This window comes from Diorhabda sublineata, chromosome 3 (genome assembly GCF_026230105.1).
Source record: "Diorhabda sublineata isolate icDioSubl1.1 chromosome 3, icDioSubl1.1, whole genome shotgun sequence".
NCBI classification, from domain to species: domain Eukaryota; kingdom Metazoa; phylum Arthropoda; class Insecta; order Coleoptera; family Chrysomelidae; genus Diorhabda; species Diorhabda sublineata.
Genome location: NC_079476.1, coordinates 5,430,142 through 5,453,055, shown reverse-complemented (window position 1 = coordinate 5,453,055; position 22,914 = coordinate 5,430,142). Strand labels below are relative to the sequence as shown.

Here is a 22,914-nt window from a genome sequence, read left to right as displayed (position 1 = left end):
AAAGCACTGTAGTGAGTAAATTTTAAAAACATGTAATTTAACTAGAATACAAATTTCAAATACTTTTAATAGTAATTTCTTTATATTAATTCATTATTTTAATTTACTGAGATCCTTATGCTTAATGCTTACTTCATAGAGATTTTATATTGGGTTTCAATTTCGTTAACTTCAGTTTCATGTCTTTATGTTGTGTTATATCTCTTTTTTTTACCAGTAAATTTTTCTCAGCACTAAATCCACATTCAGCTACATATGAAGATGGAAACGGATTCCCGCGGAGCCTGTTGTGTGCCGCAGAGAAGTTTACTTGACGACGCCCAACTCCCAGTCGATATTTTGGTATAGTCAAGCCAGAATTACTTCCTTTATAAATCAAAGTGCCCCCTGTATGGCGAGGGCCCCACGTTAGGAAACACTGACTTAGATGGTTGTTCTTTAAGTTCATCCTACAACTAATATTGTAATGCTTAATCATAGCCACCGGAGCGAACTTATTTCACCTTAAACAGTCGAAAAACTGATATATCATATTTTGATAAAGACTGAAATAAGTCGAAACATCAATTTTGAAACAGAAGAGACCTAAAATCAAGAACTTTAGAAATATAAATATATCAGAAGGTCTAAGAAATAAGAAATTGAAGAAATTTAAAACTAATATATAAGAATAGAAACGTAAAGAGGAGACTGGATCCCAGGATACTGCACTTAGAACAGAGTTAATGGCAACTACATCGATGCAATTAAATCCAATAAGTTGGTATGGGAGTTGGCCCCATTAGTCTGGTCAGTACGTTGCGCCGAGCTCAACAGGAACGGGAATTGCTCAAAGAGAATTTATTCGTTGGCCGGTATTCAGTGGACACAAAAGTTTTCAACGTTCGTGAACGTAGTTTTAACAGTGGAGTGGAGCAGGAAAAAGTGCTATTTCATGGAATCTGACAATAAGATATATTATAACAAAGTAAAGAAGCATAAGGGTTGGTAAAATGTCTTCTATCGAGCTTTAGGAGAGAGAAAGCATATTGTAGACTACTATACGATTTCCGCAGTGTAACAGCTAGGCTATCTTGTACAGTATTCGAAATACCATATCTTAATTATTCCAGGACCTACTAAACATTCTCGAAATCTCTAAATAAGGCGCAAAAAGAGGCATCTCTTTTTTATTACCCGCTAATGGCTCTATAATTGAACAAGTACCAACAGCTATGATAACATCAGATGCATTCATGTCAACAAACATAAAAACAAACACTGGTGGGAACGCAGCGAACACCTGAGCACTCCGCGCAAGATGTTTTATTGCAGGTTGTACAGACCGCGCGCGAAAATGATTGTTTAGAGTGCGTGGCGCGTTCGGTTCGTTCGGACTAGACGAACAGTTTCCATCATGTCTTCTTTAGATGATGTTTGGGTGCTCTCGATACACCTGCTACATTCTCTAACCGTCTGATGCTTCTTTCATTTGTTTTAATAGATTGCGCACTACCGCTAATCGTAATTTATTCTAGTGATAGGGCAAACTCATTAACCAAAGAACCAAATCTGCCAAAGTCAACTTTCATGACACAAAATGGGTATTACAATAAATAAAACTAAAATTCATACTTTATAAATATTTGTTGATGCAAATAATATGCTTGGATCTCCTTGTAAAGTTTGAGTTTGTATGTATGTGGATATTGGGGTATCATATATACTGCGACCAAAAGGATCTGATGTGTCCCCCTTTCTTGCTGCGATACTTTTAATCCCACTTCTTCTGAAAATTCCAGGATAGCTGCCAAAGATCTTCGTCTTCTATTTCATATGCACCCTGGTGTAGTGCACTTCGATAGAGAGAATGTGGATAGAAATTTCGTCCTCTGTGCAACAAAATCTAGCGTCTTCAGGTGCCCATTGGGATGACAGTACCCCGATAGGACTCATGTTAGTATTCGTAGATTGTTATTACTTAGGTTGATACATTCATCAGATCTTATCTGATAATGGTTTCCCTGAAGGGCCTTTGCCTGTCTCAGCCCCTGTAGGTTGTCCCAATAATTATTTTTCTTTTCCAATGCTTCTTCTATTATTCTGTAGCTGATACCAAAGAAGAGTTAGGGTCCCATGAAGGTTAAAGTTTGAGTAAGTCAGATTTGTATTTTGTTTTCAATTATAGGTACGATTCCAAGTTCTCATCAATTGGACGACTTTTCAGTTTACTCTTGATAATTTTCATGCTTGAAAAAGATTGTTCGCATATATATGTAGAACTGAAAAGTGAAAGAACAGCAAACGCAAGCTATTTCAGCTGATCGCGAGAGTCAGGAATCCTATTCCTTCTTCTTCTTCCTGCTGTGTATAGGCATCATTGCCTGTTTTTCTTCACGTCATTGCCTCTGCTCAGTCACCTGGGAGGTTGTCACTCCATCTTTTCCTAGGTCTTCCAATGCTTCTTTGTCCTGCTGGTGATTTGTCCCTTGATATTTTCACAATTCGTTCTTCCGTCATGCGGTCAATGTGCTCATTCCATTTTATCTTTCTATCCAGTTCCCAGTCATTGATATTATCTATTCCGCATGTTCGTCTTATGTTTTCACTCCTTTCTCTATACAGTAGTGTTCTTCCCGCTATTCTTCGAACTAGTTTCATTTCTGTAGTCTCCAATATCCGTTTCGTTTTAGAGGTCTCAGGTCGGGTCTCTGCTGCATAGGATAATATAGGTCTGATTGCGGTCTTGTAAATGCGGGCTTTTGCTTCAGTTCGAATGTATTTATTTCGCCAGATTGTGTCACTTAGGTATGCTGCTGCTCTTGAGGCTCTTGTAGCTTGGTTTCTTACTTCCGTCTCCACGTCCCCGTGTCCAGATATTTCGATTCCCAGATATTTAAATTTCATTTCCTGGTGTATTATTTTGTTATCCACCACAAGCTTACATCTGATCGGTGCATTGGAAGTAACCATTGATTTTGTCTTTGCCGCTGATATTATCATATTGAATTTTTTTGCTGTTTTGTTAAATTGGTACAGTAGCCTTTGCAGATCGTCCTCGTTCTCCGCCAACAGTACCGCATCGTCTGCATAGCACAGGATTTTGTCTTCTTTATTTCCCATTTTGTATCCTCTTAGTTTGCGTACTTGTTTTATGATTTTATCCATCACTATGTTAAATAGGAGCGGACTGAGAGAGTCCTCTTGTCTAATGCCCCTATTTGAAGGTATCTGTTTAGTTAGGTCATCATTTATTTTTGCTTGGATTGTATTTTTTGAGTATATATTTTCGATTATTTTAATGACATTATGTGGTATCTGTATATCATAAAGAAGGTGTATTATGTCTTTTAATTGTATTCGATCGAAGGCCTTCTGCAAGTCAATGAAACACATGAAGGCTGGTCGATTATATTCGATCGATTTTTCCGTTATTTGTCCGTGCAGGATCTTTGGTCCACTGATCCTCTGTTAGTTTTGGATAGTAAACGGACTTAAAGTTTTAATTTTCATAAAAAGGGAACGTTTTAAAACATCCGGAAATTTGCAATTTGCCTTCAGAAAAGAAAGACAAACAATAAATAATTATTTCATACTAAGAAATATGAAATTTAATTAGAAGTGTCAGTGTAAAGTTTGATGTCAAAAAAGTAAACCAGAGTTACACAATAAATTAAAAGATAACAGATGTCCACCGAAATTGTGAAAATATAAGAATTGGAGTATCGAGCCATTATCAAATACCCTTGGTGATCAAAGACCTTCGTATGCGATTGTGAAAAATTGGACTGCAAACTTCAAAAGAGGTAAATTTTCCATTGAAGATGATGACTGATCGGGGAGGCCAGTTTCTGTGTCAATCCCCGAAAATATCGATGCTGTTCATGAAATGATTTTATCAGACCGGCGAATTGGGCTATAACAGATATCTGAAGCATTGAATATTTCATACGAAAGCGTTGATCAATTTGGACATGAGAAAAATTGTTGCAAAATGGATCCTCAAATGTTTGAATGTTGACCAAGCGTGCAAGGGTAGAAGCATCGCGTTCGATCTGTGCTCGATTTGAAAAGGATGTAGACTTATTAAACCGAATTGATACTATGGATGAGACTTGGGTACATTTCTGCGTTCCAGAAACAAAGCAACAATCGATGGAATGGCGACACTTTGGTTCTTCAAGACCTAAGAAGTTTCGTATCCAATCTGCTGGAAAAGTTCTTGCTTCAGTTTTTTGGGATTGCCATAGAGTAATCATGATTTTTTTTGCAGTAGAACACTCCAGCACACAAATCTCATGATGCCATGCAAAAAATTCGTGATTTTAGGGGTTGAATTACTAGAACACCCTCCTGATTAACCAGATTTGGCTCCTTCCGACTATCATCTCTTTCCTCAACTGAATAAAAAGTTTGAAAGGTCGTAAATTTACTTACAACGACGAGGTAATAAAAGCTGTGGAGGTCTAGAGATATTGCAGGTTCGCTGTAATAAATGTATCCAATTAAGAGGAGAATATGTTGAGTAATAAAATATTGTGACATTGAAATTTTGTTTGGTTCTATAGTAAGGAATATATCTTCGTATATGACAAGTTATCAGCTTGCCAAAAATACCTATTCAAAAATTAGTGCCAGCTCTTGGACTACAAGTTCAGCAGTGGCACAATTAATTATACAACAGTTTGTAAGGCCTATATATAGATGCAAGGCATGAAAATGTGAATATTGATACCTCGTTATCAAAACTTTCATCATTCATTATTCATCATTCATGTAATACGATTATAAAATGTAAACTATCAAACCCTGAGGCAGCTATCACAACAATCTTTATTTGTTGAATATGGTATATTAATAAAATTTCTTTATTCTAGATTGAAGCATGGAGAGTCCGAAAGATCCAAAAAATTCTCCTTCATATGAGAAACTTTCGGAAGACAAACCTCCTAAGTCTCCTAACTCTCCAAAACGTCCGTTTCGTTTACGTTTTCATAGAATGTTGAGTTCTGGAAGTCTTAAATTGGGTTCGACTTCCTCTACGCCCAGTACACCAAGTCCTTTAACGAAAAGTCCTTCAACTAAGTTTTATAGCTTCGACACTGATTGTTTGGATAAGATGGATAAAACTAAAAGGCAAGTAAATTGTAAAAGAATCAAATACTACTCGTCTAGCTAGTTTCAAGTTTTTTATTATGTAAAATATAATAACATATTTATAAATTTCCTATAAATATGCGGTAAAAAAATCATGTTTGATATTAAAGTGTTTGTATTTCATTTTTTCATTTATTGCTTTTTACATATGTTTGGCTCCATACTTGATTATCATATTCTGGTTGGTAGAAATACGTAAAAAATTTGAATATCAACTGGAACTGTCAGAATATTCTGAAGAACTATTTACTCCGGTCAATATAGGTATTTAAAATAACAAAAATTGCCAAAAAGCCAAATTTTGGTGGAGAGCTGGGATTTACCATTACAAATAAAGTTTCAAAAATGCCAATCCCAAAAATACAATGGTTGTTTCTAAATGGCCGAGTACCTTAACTAGCATATTCTCGAATAGCATGTGGATTTTTTTATGCCCACACTAAATTGGTTTTCATCTCTGTACAGCGTTGGTTGATGATTGTTAATCCATCCACAAAATTCTAATCCATGGATATCATCTCCAGGATGTAGACGCTAACCATATGGGTGCAGACAATTTTTTTGTGAGACTCTACTTACTTTTGATTGATGGATTATGGATTTACTTGTCTAGTGCTTATTCTAGGGTTCTTCCAATAAAAAATGTGCTATTTTCTTACAAATAATTAAAAACTAGCCAAAGTGTTGGATGATTGCAGCTCTACTATTACCATTAAAGAGCCACCCATAAACAAAATTATGTCGGCATATTTCGTGGACGAAAACGGTGACATTTTGATCGAAAGTAACAAAAGCTCTACCAAAGTTAACACAATAAGTAGGCAACTACAGCCTTCTGGTTCACATGACCTCTATTTCATCATCTACTCCTACTCTCTACAAACAACATTTCAAAATATTTGCCTATTTAAAGAATCAGGAGAATAGGGAACATTATTTTACACAAACATTTTAATAAACATTATTAAAAGCATAACCGTTTGCTTTAGAAGTTTTTCTTAAAATATAGACCTAAACTTTAACGTGTCTTCATGATATTTGCTTTTACTTCTCTCCCTATTCTTGACAGCAAGCGCTGAGTGATGTCCAGAATCAAGCCAAGAGTCAACATACTTCTTTGGATCAAACAGTCGAAGAGGAGGTCCATTATTTTCACAAACAAAAGACCAGAAACTATTGTAGAGTGTAGAGATCTCAGTGGTGTTATTATTAAGTTCATCTGAGAGAATCCTCTTTCACATTCACTCGATGAAATGGCAATCGAGTTGACTGATTCTTTCAAAGGAATGAGGCTTTCGGGTAAACTCTGGAATAGATATATACTCAGAAACCAATAATTACCTGTCTTTCGTTAATTTTAAACTTTGAAACAAGTTTATTCATTTCGTGTTTCCTAAACGTTATTGGTACTTTTCGTGGCTATCTTTTCATAGTTTTTTGATCAAGGAGTCTTGTTTCAATAGCAGTTTAAGTGCCTTGTAAAACATTTTTGGACTCAATGGCTGGTTTTTTGTTTTATCTAACTCCGAAAAAAGAGTTATTTACTGCTTTTTGAGCTATTTTCGAGAAGCCACCTGGAACTGTTTTTCTTCCTTCAAATGAAGCAGCTGTTAGTTGTAATTTTATGTTTGCGTAGTTCAAATCTGTGTCTGTGATCTTGCTGAGTAGGTCGGAAAAAGTTTTTTTTTGCAGTCTCTAGTTGGATCATTCGAAAATTCTTTAAAGTGTAGAACTAATACTTTATAGGATGCCCAAACAGCTGACACAGATATGAAACTATTTGCAGTCCAATGGGTTCCTAAAACTCTTCCAATTTTTAAAACTTCTACCTCCTGTAGCGTAGCCCAGCTTTGAATGGTTGCAAATTGTGGAAGCAGTGCGAGGGAAACGATAATATGATGACAATGACTTTTTTATCAAGTAGCAATAGAACTGGTTCTTCCTTGATTGGTTTTTCATGTTTGATAAAAAGATCCATAAAAATTCTTTTCGGTCATCCATCCAGAGGAATTACCAGCTCTAATGCATACTGGGGATTCACCACGAATAAACATTTCAAAATATTTGAGTCTGGAAAAAACGAATATCAGTGGGATAAAATTACCCGCAGCATTAGAGGCACAAACAACTATTACAAGTGGTCCTCGCTCAGACGATATGATAGCTCTAATTTGCTTTTGGCCACGAGTAGCTACTATTTTCTTAGGTTTTTAAACCGTTGTGACTTCTTTTTCAACCATGTTCCATATTCAAGAATCATTAAACAGATGAAGAAGTTGTTGATATATCTCAAAGAATGAATTAACGTTAGTTGTATTGAAAGACGTTGCTCGATTTTCTGGTCGTTTCTGGTGTCCTTAAACATAAATGTAGATTTCTGCGTATAAAATTTTGGAACCAGTTAGTACCAGCCATGTTATTTTGATGCTAAGAAGGAGGAATGTTTCTTTACTTTACTTTTACTTCTTTTTTTCTTTATGTGTCTATAAGGAGAAACGAAAGTCTGACTAGCTTTCCGAAAAATCTTTCTGCTGCAGCTAACTCGAAGACTTCTTGACTTTGTGTTGATCGCTCTGACTTTCCTCTATACGAGTACACCCTCATTTTAGAAAAAAGGAATGAAAAATGAGTAGGTATTTATATTTTAGCTTGGGGCATGTAGTAACACGTTACAACAAGTCCAGGAATTTTGTTACAACTAACCTCATGATATGATTTTTAACATTTATCAAGATAAATTGTTACACATTATCAGAGATGGATAAATTCGAATGTAAATAAGGTATAGAAAGTTTGAAATTAATCGGTAAAAATAACGCGAACCAAAATTTTACAACAGTGCAATTTTATATTAACTGGCAAAAATGAAGCGCGTGCATGAATGGAAAACTGGCTATGGAAACATGAAGTGGCGCGGTTTATAGGACAAATCGAGTAAAAGAAATACGCTAATAAAGTTTGAGATACTAGTAAAAAGAGCTTGTTACTATTTACCCCTGTTACAACAAGACCTTCGCTCGCGTATATATTGTTTTAAATGGCACATAACAAATAAATTTTTATTGGAAAGAGATGGGGTTTTTCTTAACATTGTAAACTAGTTAATATAAATTTGAAGAGTCATTACATTTTTATTCATTCCTGTAATATTGGTCTGTTTCTTATAGCTCGAAATCAAAATATGGAACTGCTATGAAAAACATTAGTAAGAAGAAGAAACATAAAACTATTAAGGGATGTAAAATTATATTGGAAGAATACAACGATGATGATTGTTTTATTGAAGCGATACCTTTGATTACAATAACTAGTGACGACGAGTGGTATGATTTAAAAAGAAATTATAAGTTCGTTCCAACCCATCAAAAAAAGCCGTCCTTGATATGGTGACGATTCTGCGCATTAGAGATTACGTGTTCCATCCGATTCTGTTTTGCAGTGATGCCAACTTGGGGATTTTTTACCTAAATTTATGGAGAAAATTTTGGAAATTTGATAATTATGCAGTTTAACCCCCTCACCTCCGATCACCTTGAAATTTTAATATGTTGTACAGTTTTTCACCATGAACATGATGCAAAAAACTTGTGAAATAATCATTTGACACTCTCCGCTCCTACTCGCAACTTAATTTTGCATTAGACATTCGTAAAGTATAAGTAACACACTATTTAATTTTTTCCATTTCCCGACCGCAACGTTATAAGAGCTGTTTCTTATTGGGAACGTGGCAATGAAACACCAAAGTGGACTAACTTTAATATATTTTCCGAGCTTTCGGATACTTTTGTATTCATCGTCAGGGAAATAATTTATCAAGATTTTCGGTGGTTTTGAATCGTATTAATTCTTGCAAAAAAATTAAATTCACAGGTTTCAAAATTCAATATTCAAATTGACGTTGATAGAAATATAATTGAATTTTTGTTAGATTATGAATGACATTGAATTTTTATAGGTTAGATAAAGAAAAGTTGTAGTAAATGATGTTCAATATTTAAACTTTAAATTTTTTTTCAGTAGGTTAGGTTGTTATGATTGTAGTTGAATATTCAATGGCTAGAATATAAATGACAATAAATTTTATAGGTTAGGTCGTTATAAGTAAAGTTGAAATTTATAGGTGAGGTTAGTTGGTTGTTAATGGCATTGAATTTTTATAGAATTTGTTTTTTCAAAATCTAAAAGATATACATAAATTGCACTAAAGTTATTTAAATCATTTTTCTTATTGATGCATTGATCATTTTGTTGTTTCTAAAAATAAACGTTACATATACTATGTTAGGAAATTTATTGATATGTGTTTTATCTGTTACTTTAGTAAAAATAGATTGAATATTAAGTGTTTGACTGTATACTAATTTAATCTTGTGTTGTTTAAAGATTCCAGAAAATTTGGGATTAACCGATTTTATATATGGTAAAAGTGTATAAACAAATAACGTTTGAAAATGATAATTCAATGTTTAAGTCAGGGTTAGATGAATTATACAAAATTCGTTTCAAAAGATATGGAGGATATGAGTTTTTATAAAAAAGTTTGTAAAGTATTTTAATGTTTTTTTTTTATGAAAAATTGGATCAGAAATTCTGAGGACTGTTTGATTAAATTAATTTTAGTGTTACGTGGGTATGTTATGAATGATAATTGATATATCTTCCAGAACTTATTGGTTTCCTATACCAGTCAATTAAAATTTTATTATTTTCGTTTCTTATAAATTTAGTATCCAAAAAAGGAAACGATTTTTCAGTATTCTCCTTTTCTATAGTAAATTGTATATATATTCTTGTTCAGCGAGAAAAACTGTACAGCATATTGAAATTTCAAGGTGATCGTAGGTGAGGAGGTTAATCTGCATAATTACCGGTAATTTTTTCGGGGGTAAAAAGTTTTAGGGTATTTTTTAGAGAAAATATAAATAACTTCATTAATCGGAATTTTTTCGTTTAAACAAGCGATTTAGGAGATGTACGAAAAAGATACAAATTCGACAGCCCGATAACTTATCAATACTCAAAACTATAGCTAATCTTGGGTCCATATGTATGGGATAAATTAAATTTTAGCGTTATTATGTACTATGTCAAAAAAAAACCTGAAACAGGTCGATTTTTATTCTTAAATTGACAATTCACAGTATGAAAATGTTATCTCCCTCCAGCAGTCCCTCAAAAATATTTAATAATAAAGGGAGTCGTGTTAAGTCCTTTGTTAAGCAATATAAAGTTTTTTAAATTTGGTGCCATCATAACTGAGACAATTTTCAAGATGTAAAATTTTGATCTATCACAAAATAGAAATAATCAGGTATTTTGTATTTGTTCCGGAAAAAATGGTTGAAGGTACTAAAATATTAGTCAAAAAGCCTACTAATATGAATCTGGTAGGTTGCTGTCTTTTAGGTATTTGAAGTTACTAAAATATAATATTTGTGCGCGTATTAAATTTAATTATGGCTCAAACATGAACTCAAAAAGAGGTTTGTGAAATTTTTAATAATAAATACCTTGGTCAGCAACGTTAGCAAAATTGAGAGAAAGTTTCGTGAAACTGGACGTGTAAAAAATATTAAAAAACCAGGAAGGCAATTTCCATTTACTGATGAAAAAAAATTAGATGTACTTCAAGAGTTTGAGGAAAATTCGTATAAGACAGCTCGAGGACTTGCTGTCGACAATGATGTAAGTAAATCATCTTACATACATGAAGATGATCATGACAGAAGTCAAGAATTCTGTGAATTGATGATGCATAGAATTAACGCAGATTTGCAGTTCATAAACAAAATAGCTGATGAAGCGACGTTCCATTCAAACGGAACGATTAACAAACATAACTGTAAATATTGGAACAGAGAAAAACCTCAATGGATGTGTGAGACTCACACTCAATATCTTAAAAAAGTGAAGTGAAGTGAAGTGAACAGTTAGTAATAATTTAAACGAGGTTTTTTTAATAGGTAGATTGGAACGATCGAATGGCCGGTTAGAACCCCCGATGTGATTACTTCTTATGGGGTTATTTAAGATCTTAAGTATATTTTAATAGACTAGAAAATATTGCTGATTAAAAAGATAACAGAAGAAATAAACAAAATAACCTCTGAGGTCATTCAAAATGTTGTACGAGAATTCCAAAATCGCCTCGGTTATTGTCAAGAAGTGAATACTGGTCATTTTGAACATTCAATTTATTTGTAAAGTATATTAAAAAGTACATAATAAATTTTATATTGCTGAACAGAGGAGTAACATTTCTTTCCCACAAGGTGCCACTTGCCCCCTTTCTTATTCAAAATGTTCGAGGGGGTGCTTATAATTCAAGGGGGTGCTAGAGTAAATTGTCAATTTAAGAATAAAAATCGACCTGGTTCAGGTTTTTTTCGTATAGTAACTGATACATATGGACCGCATTTTTTAGTGTTTTCAAGAACAAAATGGGAAATAAATTATCTCTAGAATTGCTGCAAACTTTTATGATGGTTAGATTTAGTACAGATAGAAATTTTGGTTTGTGTGTGATTTTTATTCCATGCTCTGGTATTATGAAAATGTACCACTTAAAAAATTCTGACGCAAATGAAGATCAAGAAGTTGATGAGTTCTTGAAATCATTAAATGAGATGGGAATACTAATAGATATACATTTATTCATTTTATCTATTTATTAAAATATTTCACGTACTTAATATGTAAAGTAGTCAATAAACAAGTTAAAATTTTCTATCAATCCTTTGTAACATTTTAAATAATTTTATTTAAAACTATTCCATTATAATTGAAATGAATTAATTTTTCAAAATTATTTAATTAGACTTTTCATTTATTAAATTTATTACTTTAAACAATAGAATATCACAAAAAAACTTAGGGCATCTTAATGTGAATTTAGGGTATTTTAAAATATGCATGGGGAAAAAATTTCAATTGATTGGCATCACTGCTGTTTTTTGTTCCAACAGACTTGGATATCGTTTACGTAAGCTCCATTATTAAGCTGGCAGCCAAATATTCGGAAAAATAAAAAAAAATATATGAATCGAGAGGATTTTCAATGCCCGTTCTGAACATGTAAGCCCCAAATTTTCTCGTTGATTCGATAAAATGATATTAATTAAAACCGTGGTTGCAAATTCAGATAAGAAAATATTTTTTATTTCCGGCCCAAAGTGTCGTCTGGAAAAAATAAAAATACCTATCAAATGCTCCTAATTAACTCGTTTCGAAAATATTTTCCTATTTGTCTAAAGTCTTAAAAAATTATTAACTAATTATTCTGGATTATTCATCGCGCACAATTTTGTGAGTTGGCGTGCTCAGAACTTGATGATGTTTTGATGCTTGAATCAATTTGAATTAAGTGATTGAAATAGATGAAATAGATCGTTCTATTTGCTAATTAATTAACGTAATTACAGTAATAAATGGATCTCTCAAAAGTCACATGTTTCCTAATGCACTTCCAATGTTTAATTAACTTTTTATTACACAAAGATGCACTACCAGTTCCTTTTTTATTTCAAATATTAGTTTGACATATTATACTTTGCATCTAACCACGCCGATGACTTTGCAACCATGGTTTTAATTACTATCTTTTTGTCGAATCAAGGAGAAAATTCGAGGTTTGGATATTCAGAACGAACATTAAAAATCCTATCGATTCATTTATTATTTTTTAATTTTTCCGAATATTTGGTTGCTAGCTTGATGGAGCAGTTTATATTTTCGATACTTGGTTGACAACAGAACCGTACATAGTCAGAGATTGCGCAGAAAACATCATTTAAACGCTTCCAATAACCGTTCCAAGAACGGTCTAGACTTGCAGGTTGGAACAAACCTTATATCGCCGAGGTGCAATTCTTGATATGTTTATTATATTTAAAAGTATATAGATGAACAGAAAAATTGTAGAATATACTATTGTACGTTGTTGATAGACAAAATATACCAATATGCCCCTTGCAATACAAGAACATAAAGATTTTCGAATAATAATGTTAATAATAGTACTTGGTAATTTCTGGTTAATACTGAACTACCACCGTATGATCTGTACCTCTGCTGCAAAAATAGTTAATTTACTTTTCGAATAGATTCGTGAATAGATCAGTTATTAAACGGTGCAATCGTGCAATTGTCTATTAGTATCAATCGATGATCTATGGTTGAGTCACTTGGATAATCAGATTAGCTTAGATAAAGAAAGTTTTCACATATTTTTCTTCAACTTTTTGCTACTTAGACCTTTTTATATGTTTTACGTGATGATTCGTCTTGATTTTAAGTCTCTTTCTTTTGAAAGTCAGTTTAAAATAACATGTAAAATGTGACGTATTTTTTTTAGATGTAATTTGAAACTGATTTTTATTGAAAAGAAACCTCAAATCAAGACAAATCATCACGAAAAACATATATAAAAGTCTAGGAAGTGAAAAGTTACCGAAAATTGTCTTGGCATGGATGAAATGATGGAGTTCTATCATCAAGCTTAAAGTTGTAACCTTTCTTACAAGAAAAATGATTGAATTCGTTCCTGAAGACAAGAAAAATTAATTGGAATCGCATGAATTATTAAAATACAGTGGATGAGTGATACATCATTAACAAGACACAGAAAACAAAAAAGTCTTCACAGCGAACGCTCAACAGGTTCCCGATCGTTTTTGTACTGAAATCATCAGCTATTTCGTTTCCCTCCACTTCAGTGTATCCCGGAATTCATTGCAGAGTAACTTTATATTTTTTATCTAGTTCGTTTAGCTTCTCTAAACATTCCAAAATCAGTTTGGACTTTATGACATTGGAGCTTGAGCTCTAATATGTGCTTGGCTATCGGACAAGATGATGATTTCCTGTTTGTGATAATTCGTTTCTAGATTGAACTGAAGACATTTTTCACTTCATATATTTTTGCTTGCAAAATATCGAAGTTTTTGATGGTGTTCTGATCCCTTATTGCTTCTACTGCTTAGTATTAAAATAAATTCTTTCCCAAAGCTAAAATTTTTCGTTTCGTAATTTTATATCGTTCCATTTTTCTCAATTGTTCCATTTTATAACTTGCTTTCGTGAATTATCCAAATTTTCATTAGAAATTTATTACATTTATTCATATATCGACATTCTCTCTAAAATGATTCCTCTGCATTTGATTTCTTTATTTTTCACATCCTCATTGCTTTTTTTATTACCATATTTTTCGCCTTGTTTGTGTTTATTTTCAATTCCATTATTGTAGCCTACATTTCATATATACAATATTTCCACATTCTATTTTTTGAATCTTTGTCTGATCCTTAGATGGGGTGAACAATTAATATTAAATTGGACGTCACCATCTTTCTAACGAACAAAGTTTAAGATGAATAATGGAAGGTGTAAAAGCTGGAAACACCTCATGAAATTAAATAATAAAACTAAATAAACTATCCCTGCAAATAATAAATTGAAAAGTAGTAAATTCCGCATCAACTGTGACAGTTATAAATAGAAAACAACTCAGATTTCTATATATTAAAGACAAGAGAAATTTCAACATAAAGTGACAATCGACATAAATCGGCTTCAATGGATGTAAATCGAATATATCTGACAAAAGTAAACGCCAATACACCCAAATTAGAATTCAACCTCAATCGTCATCAATAGAATATCGAAGGCCGGTATGGTTGCCCCCCTCATCTGAGTTTGTTGGAGTTGAATTTGGTGTTTTGTTGGTGGTGCACCGGTTGGGACCTTGGTGGTAGTCAAACCCCAACTGGCCAGTTTTAGAACAGTTAATATAAAAAATAATGTCAGGAAAAATTAACTAGATTTACTTGTAGATTGTACATACATAGAGGATGTTTTAGCAACAACACTGAGTTTTTATTGAATCATTTAAATGGAGATCGATAACAAATTAATTTCTTTAAAAGCTTGAACGTTGGTATAAATTCATCAGAAGAGATAACTATGCCACAATAAGTGAACTAGGAAATTAAAATACTCAAAAAAAGCGTAACAAGCCTAATGGCAAGTTATTTTCGGTATTTTCCTAAGAAATTAATTTCTTCTTCAATCTGCATCTGTCATCGTACTGCTTCGTGTTATTAGTATTTACAATTAGGAACATACGTAATGTTATTTAAGTGCTAAATTATTTTTTATTTAGAGAATAAACATGCTTGACAAATAACTGAAAATTTACTTTTGAAAGAAACTAATTTTGAAGTATAACCTATTACATCACAATATTTTATATTGACTGTTAAAATCTGCTATAGTAGATGTGATTATCATGCGTTATTTAACTTAATTCGAAAGAAGAGTAATTATTATAAAATTTCGTTATGGGCATCTTTTCCTGTACGTATATGTATATGTATATATAGATTTGGGGTCTCGTATACACTGCGATCCAAAGAATCTATTGTATCTCCCATTCTTGATGCGATATTGGAGAACCCAGTGATAACAGCTGATCTATTAATCTCATTCCTTTTAAATGGTCTAAAATGTTGGATGACTTTAATTACCAGAGATCTTTGTCTTCTATTTCAAGCGCTCCCAGATGTAGTGCTCTGGAATTCCTTAGTTTTTCACACTTCGAGAGAATGTGGATAGTGGTTTCGTCCTCTGTGCAACAAAATCTGCACGACGCATTATCTGCTAGGTCTAGCATCTTCGTTTCATGACAAAATAAAAATATGATTGTTCATTTCTCTGTAATTATATAGAACCATAAACAAATATCCGAAGCAAAGCAGTATCTACCCCCCCGTTTCTATCTCTTGATTTCATATATTTTTATGTACTGACTGCTAAAATAGCTGATTAATTTCATATTTATTTTGTTAGAATTTAACAGCTGCTGTTTTGTATTTCTTTGAGGTTTAGTCAGGTCCAGATTAAAAAAAGATTTTCCCGGTCCTACACGTAAGACGGGCCCCATAATCGATACTTTCGGTGAAACAAGACTTTACATTAACATTCGAAGTTGATTAAATATACAGTGTGTTTCTAAATTCAAGCGACAAAATTCAGGAGGTGATTGCTCGTATGAAATTAAGATGGGACTTCGCTACAACAAAATTTTCTCAGTCCATCCCTTTCCGAGATATCACCCTTAAAATGCGGTGACTTTTTTTGAAATTTTAGTTATTCTAGAAACCCGCAATTCTGCAATTTTCATGTACTCGCAACTAACTATAGGTATTTTTTCAAAATTCCTGTTACATGTCAGGTTATTAAATATATGATGAATTGTGATGTTTATTTTTTTTCTCTGAAGCTACTGGTTCTGGGAAAAAGTATTGACAATAAAAAATATTTTTAAATAAAATATGAATTTTGATATGGAATATAGTTAGGGCCGCTAATTTTACCCACGTATAAAGAGAAAAGAATATTGAAAAAATAACCGTGATTAGTCGTTAGCTGCTAGTACACGAAAATCACAGAATTTTATTACTGAAATTTTAGAAAAAAATATAAAAACCCAAAATTGATCACCACTTTTTAAGGGTGATACATCGGAAAGGGGTGGGCTAAGGAAATTTTGGGTAATTATCTAAAAATCATCCCCCCCTTCTATTGACTTGGGGTTATAGCGGGTAATAAAGAAAAGTGTACTGAACACAAAAAATTTATTCCAGGTCATCCCTTGTTAAAAAAATATAGAGGGTTAACGAATAAAAATTTTATATTTTCTGAATTACGTGTGTTGACAAATTATAAATTTTATTTGAAAATATATAAATAAAAAATACAGCACACTAGTGAAAATAATATGTTAAAAATTATGTGAAATTAATTCAGTAGAATTATGAACAATTATAATTTTTAATTGACGTAACCATAAGCAATTATTATTTTATCATAGAAAAATACATTTGGAAAAATTGAAAATTCAATAACTATTTTTTATGGTAAAATAGGGTGAAAAAAGGATCAAGGGGTGTTGCGAGGGGGTGTTAAAAGATCACGGGGATGTAGTATAAATAGTTTTCTTGAGTAGAACCTAACCTAACCTTTTTTTACGCCGGGAGGACAACAAGTTTTTATATCATCCTTTCTCTATTTAACCTTGAGTATTCCTATCCTCTATCTCTTTTTTGGTCACAACATTGGTCATGAATTATCATCCGTGGTTTTCTGGATTCTTTTAGTGAATTTGTCGAATTAACCATGTTCCGTAAGAGCCTGTGTGATATAGTAAGAAGTAGTTCTGTGTTTACAAGTAACCCAGCTTCAAATGTCTTTCGTCAGAATTTCTGCACACTGGGCCTTTGTAGCTGACCTAACCTAATCTAGCCTAACCTAACCTAACCTAACTTAAAAACAACGACCGACGGCTAATTCCCCCTTCCATATATTGTAATTACCTCCTTATAAACCCCCCTACAACCCTAAGTCGGGGGTGGGGGATTATTTTTAGATAATTACCAAATTTTGTTATAGGAAAGTCCCATCTTAATTTCATTCGATCCATAACCAGCAATTTTGTCGCATAAATTTAGAAGCACCCTGTAATTCTCATTTTCGATTATATTCATATATGTTTGTTAAGTGTTGAGTGAATCAACTTGGTTTTAAAATTCATTAAAAAACTCGAGATATAAAGCTGTTCATTCACTCATTCATTGATGTTCCAAGACATCTAAATCCGGCCTTGGGCTGCATAACTGCATATACATTATATACTAATCTTATATAATATACAAGTGTTCATTATACTTATGAATCTACCTCAATATTTTGCTAAGTTTGAGAATAAAATAAACACCGAGTAGAGAAGTGTTTACGATCTAAACGAATTAAGATAATAGGAAATAGTTTTTTAATTATTAAATTCGAACCTCCATAAAATTTAAACTGGTTTTCAAGAATTGCACCTTGATAGCTTCATGCTGTATTATTTTTAACAATGCAATAATAAAAGCGCATGGCCAATTTATATAATCTCAAGCTGAACTTTTTTTTACAGGGTGTCTTACGAAGAGCTAAAACTATCTGTATATTTCAAAATACTAAATAGTAAAATCATGAAAATTTCCACGTTTGAGTTTTCGGATACGATCTTTTTAACTAAAATATTTTCAAAGATGACCAACTTCCAGTAGAACCGAATAGAATACCCTGTATATTAATGCATTTTTGAAATCTACGTGAAATTATAGTATACTTTTGTCTAAGAACTTCTTTTGAAAAATGTATACTTTTTGAGTTATTGGTTTTTTTGTAAAAAATTTGACCGTTGCAGACCCTTATAAATTATTTTTTTACGAGGTTACCCTTAAAGATATGAAAATGGTTTCGGTTTGGTTGTTTTTGGCAAGATCAGACGTATTTGAATCTAGGTTGAAAACTTTTTCATTTTATACAGGGTGTGCATAAAAAGTGTTCAAAATTTAATTTCATAAATATCAAATTTCTTTATTTTTTTAAATAGAACCACCGGATTTTTCTATTTTAATGCATTCAGGGGTAAAAAATAAGGCAAATTCATGTACATTTTCCTATACCTAAACCTTACCGTTATCCAGATATTAAACTTTCTCTGTAAATTTTGGTCTAAATTTTATTTTGACCCGTTGATACAAGCACTAAGAAATAAAAAAGTATTTTTCTTTATCTTGTCAAGGTCTGTGAAAAAAATTAAATCAAATTGTATTTACTAATCCTATTCAAACTTGTAGTCGTTTTTAATTATTATTGTATTTTTTAAGAAGTTTTAATTTTTTATGTACACTTTTAGTATACATAGTATACATAATATTCGTTATTAAATTGAGAACGAGCCATTTTAACGATTTTCGAAAGTATCGAAAGTATAATGACAGTATAATGCAGCACGTTTTTGTAACAACTTTGCCACATTCACCATGTATTAAAAGCAAATTTACATAATCTTCGTTATTAAATTGAGAACGAACCATTTCAAAAATTTTCGAAAATATCAACAATTGACTAATGACAGTTAAATAAGTGTCATTTACTACAAAGCCTAATATAAGTATACATAAAAAGTCGATTTCCGTTAGAACCGGAAATCGGCTATCTTTGAAAATATTTTAATTAAAAAGATCGTATCCGAAAACCCAAAAGTAGGAAATTTCATGATTTTATTACAAGTATTTACCATATACAGATAGTTTTAACTCCTCGTGGGACACTCTGTATACCCTAGACTACTATTATTTAATAAAAATTATATAATATATAATAATAATAATAATAATAACTTTCGTTATAACGTCGTATAACAAGACGCAAATAGCAGAAAAAAGAAAAATTTATCAGTCAAAAATAAAATCAGTCTAGCCGATCATTTGCTAAAAATGGTATAACAAAACGTAACTGACACGGAATAACAAAACACAACTGACAACTAAACGTAATGTTTTCTATGATTAAGTATGATTAAATATTTGACAATTGGAAGTTAACTGGTTGATGTGTTTGTTTCAAGTTTCTATTAGCTTATCGTTCCGATATTATCATTAATAATGCCGCGACCAAAACGAGCTAATATTTTCCGACAAAGCCCTATTGCAATTAGGATTCGATGTTTACATTTTAGACAAGTCTATCTGCAGGTCCGTGATATCATCTTTTTTAGAACGTGTTATCAAAATCACTGATAAAGATATTTCATTTTTCAGTTTGGACCAATGGCCGATATCCATAAGTTCATCTGAAAGATACAGGTAAGTGCGATTGTCTTTTTTGGTTCCAACGAATTAAACAGAAGACTTGCAACTTTTTTTACACTGATTTACAAGATCATTCAGCTTGGTTTATGCAACCAAAATTAAAATTAACATTAAACTAAACTTTCTTTTTGGTAATTTTTGGTTTATGCAGATAATTATAAATTACGCGTAAATCAATAGAAATTTCCTGTATGAGTCCTTTTTGTCATACAAATGTAGAAAGCTCCTGACACTATCTATGAGTGTTCAATCGCCTAAAGCAGTGTTTCTCAACCGCCGGTCCGCGAAATATCCAGCTTTTATAGGCCGACCACCGATACAGTACCTACATTACAATAATAATAGTTTATTAGTTTAAGAAATAATGTAATCTTTGATGAAAAATACAACAAAATGGCAACTATGTACCTAATCGCGTTTCATAAATTGCAGTACCACCAGCGTTGCCAGTCTATTATAATTGTAGTAGATCTATTATTATTCATGAAATTTACAAAATTACCCTTTACCTAAATTAAAAAAACAAACTGCCGGTACCTCGGCACTCTTTTTTACTATTCTATGGAATCTATTACATTTTGAACTGTCGACTTATTCCTTTTAATCATATTTTTCTGGCTTGGTGCCTTGCGTATCCCTGATTACTTGTACGTTGACTATCGCAGTGTTAAAGGCGTCTGGCGTCTTGATTACGTTTTGTTTTTTATTTTGATTATTCTGCACACTTGGACAATTCTTGAAAACTATTTATCAGCGTAAGTTTTTAATAACCTCTGAATTTAATATTATGGTATAACTACTATTTCTGTAACTTTAGGTATAAAAATCAATAACCAGAATGAGTAAGAAGGAAACGAAACGCACATTACTAAATTTCGTGCAAAGAAAGAATTTTCAAAAAGATGAAAGTGAATATAGTGATAGTCCACAATCTTCCAAAAAAAGAAAAAGCTTTGTAAGGCACTACATCGCAGATTATTTGAAATATGGTTTTTGTACTCTGGCCTCAATCAGAAGAAAATTGTCCAAAACTTGAATGTGTTATTTGTAGAGATGTTTTCTACAATGAAAGCATGAAACCTTCCAAGCTCATGCGGCATTTACAAACGAAGCACCCACAACTGGAAAGCAAAACCCTGGACTTTTTCAGGAGAAAAAGTTTGCAGAAGAAAAATCAAAAGGATGCTTTTAAAAAATGTTTCTCGGTTGATAAATCGCTTTTAAAAGCATCGTATCTAGTTGCTCTGCGTATTGCCAAATCTAAAAAACTATACGCAGTTGCTGAAGATCCTGTCAAACCGTTTTTGATAGAAGTGTGTTGGGCCAATCTGCTGCAGATAAAATGAAATCTTTACCTCGGTCCAATGATACTATTGGACGAAGAATAAGTGAGTTATTTTACGACATAGAAAGTCAACTACTCCAAGATATACGTAAATCGAAATGGTTTGCTGTCCGAATGGATGAGTCAATTGACGTCTCAAATAATGCCATATTATTAAGTTATGTTCGTTACATTGACTATACAATCAATGATATTAGAGAAGAATTGATGTGCTGTATCGAACTACCGTCCCAAACAACAAGTGCTGAAATATTTAAGGCAGTTAATAATTATATTGAAACTAACTCCATTGACTGGAAAAAATGCATCAGTTTGTGTACTGATGGCGCTGCCGCTACGACTGGAAGACATACAGGTGTTGCAAAGAGAATAACAGACGTAGCATCAGAAGGATTAGTAGTCACACACTACATTATTCATCGCGAACATTTAGCAGCAAAGAAAGTAACGCCCTTAATTCAAGATTGTTTACAACTTTATGTCAAGAAATAGGATCAGATCATGTACAACTATTGTTACACGCCGAAGTACGCTGGTTATCCAGAGGAAAAGTCCTTATGAGCGGTTGTATGAATTAAGAAATGAGCAAAGAATGGGTAGCCTTGCTTTTGTACCTATCAGACATATTTTCACTGGTAAATTAACTAAATTTAAGTCTTCAAGGTAAAACTAATACCTTTTTCAACTTCTACAATAAGATTGATGCTTTCAAAAAGAAATTGAAGCTCTGGTATAAACGTGCGGAAGAAAACACTTTTGATATGTTTGCTTCTTTCTTTGATTACATTAATACTACTGACATGGATCATAAGAGCGTTACTAGCGTTATTTTGGAGCCTTTAAAAGAATTGTCAATACCTTTGATCAGTATTATCCCCCAGAAGAAGATGTACGTTCAGGTAATCTGTGGATAATCAATCTATTTATTCTTCAGATCTAGGACTTAAATCACAGTTCAATTCAATAAATATATATATCAATTCTGGATAAAGACTGCAACAGAATACACCAATCCTCATGCAAACGCGTTGAAGATTTTATTGCCTTTTTCCTCAACTTATTTATGTGAAATTAATTTTCGGCTATGAGTGTTATTAAGACGAAACATAGAAATCGACTTGATCTTGCGCCTGGTTTACGTATTGCTGTAACTGGTTTAAAGCTTAGGATTGACAGTTTAGTCAAAACAAAGACCAATTTTAGTTTTTATATATCTTTTATTTTGGTAAATTATTTTTTGCTTATTTGGTATCTACTTACGTTGTTCACATTTCGACTCATTGTTGTTTTTGCTAATATATTAATTAAAAAACATAAATACATCATTCACGTTGGAATTTTCTTGGAGTTTTAATTAAGTTTTGGTGTTTTTATTACTTCAGTTTTGGTGCAATATTATAAGTAAGTTGAATATACAAATGTAAATTAAAATAAACAAAATGCTTTGAAAATTATGTATATCTTCATGATTTATCTTTGTGAAAAATTGTGCATTGGGTCGAATTATTAATATTACCGGTCCGCGCGAACGTGCCCAAATATTTTACCGGCCCTAGGAGTAAATTCAGTTCAGAAACATTGGTCTAAAGGACATTGCTAACTTGAAACATATAATCATATACATAAATTTCCATCAAGCTGAAAATCAGTAAAATTATTTAGAATACAATTGAACATAGAATTTTAATATTCCCCATCATTTCCGTGTATGGAAAAAAAATTAAT

The 22,914-nt window shown here is 32.3% G+C and overlaps 1 protein-coding gene and 1 long non-coding RNA gene across 2 annotated transcripts in view; one reads left to right on the top strand and one right to left on the bottom strand.

The window, feature by feature from the left end:
* The window catches only part of LOC130441391 (rap1 GTPase-activating protein 1), a 990,184-nt gene that overhangs the window by 4,206 nt on the left and 963,064 nt on the right, over positions 1 to 22,914 (top strand). Inside the window, exons 2-3 of the mRNA XM_056775055.1 lie at positions 4,857 to 5,115; positions 19,794 to 19,838. Of these exons, the coding sequence (XP_056631033.1) occupies positions 4,865 to 5,115; positions 19,794 to 19,838 (296 nt within the window). The 5' untranslated portion in view covers positions 4,857 to 4,864. The remainder of the gene's footprint in view (positions 1 to 4,856; positions 5,116 to 19,793; positions 19,839 to 22,914) is intronic.
* Positions 1 to 22,914, bottom strand: part of LOC130441403 (uncharacterized) — a 246,175-nt gene that overhangs the window by 119,417 nt on the left and 103,844 nt on the right. The gene's annotated exons all lie outside the window — the stretch shown is intronic.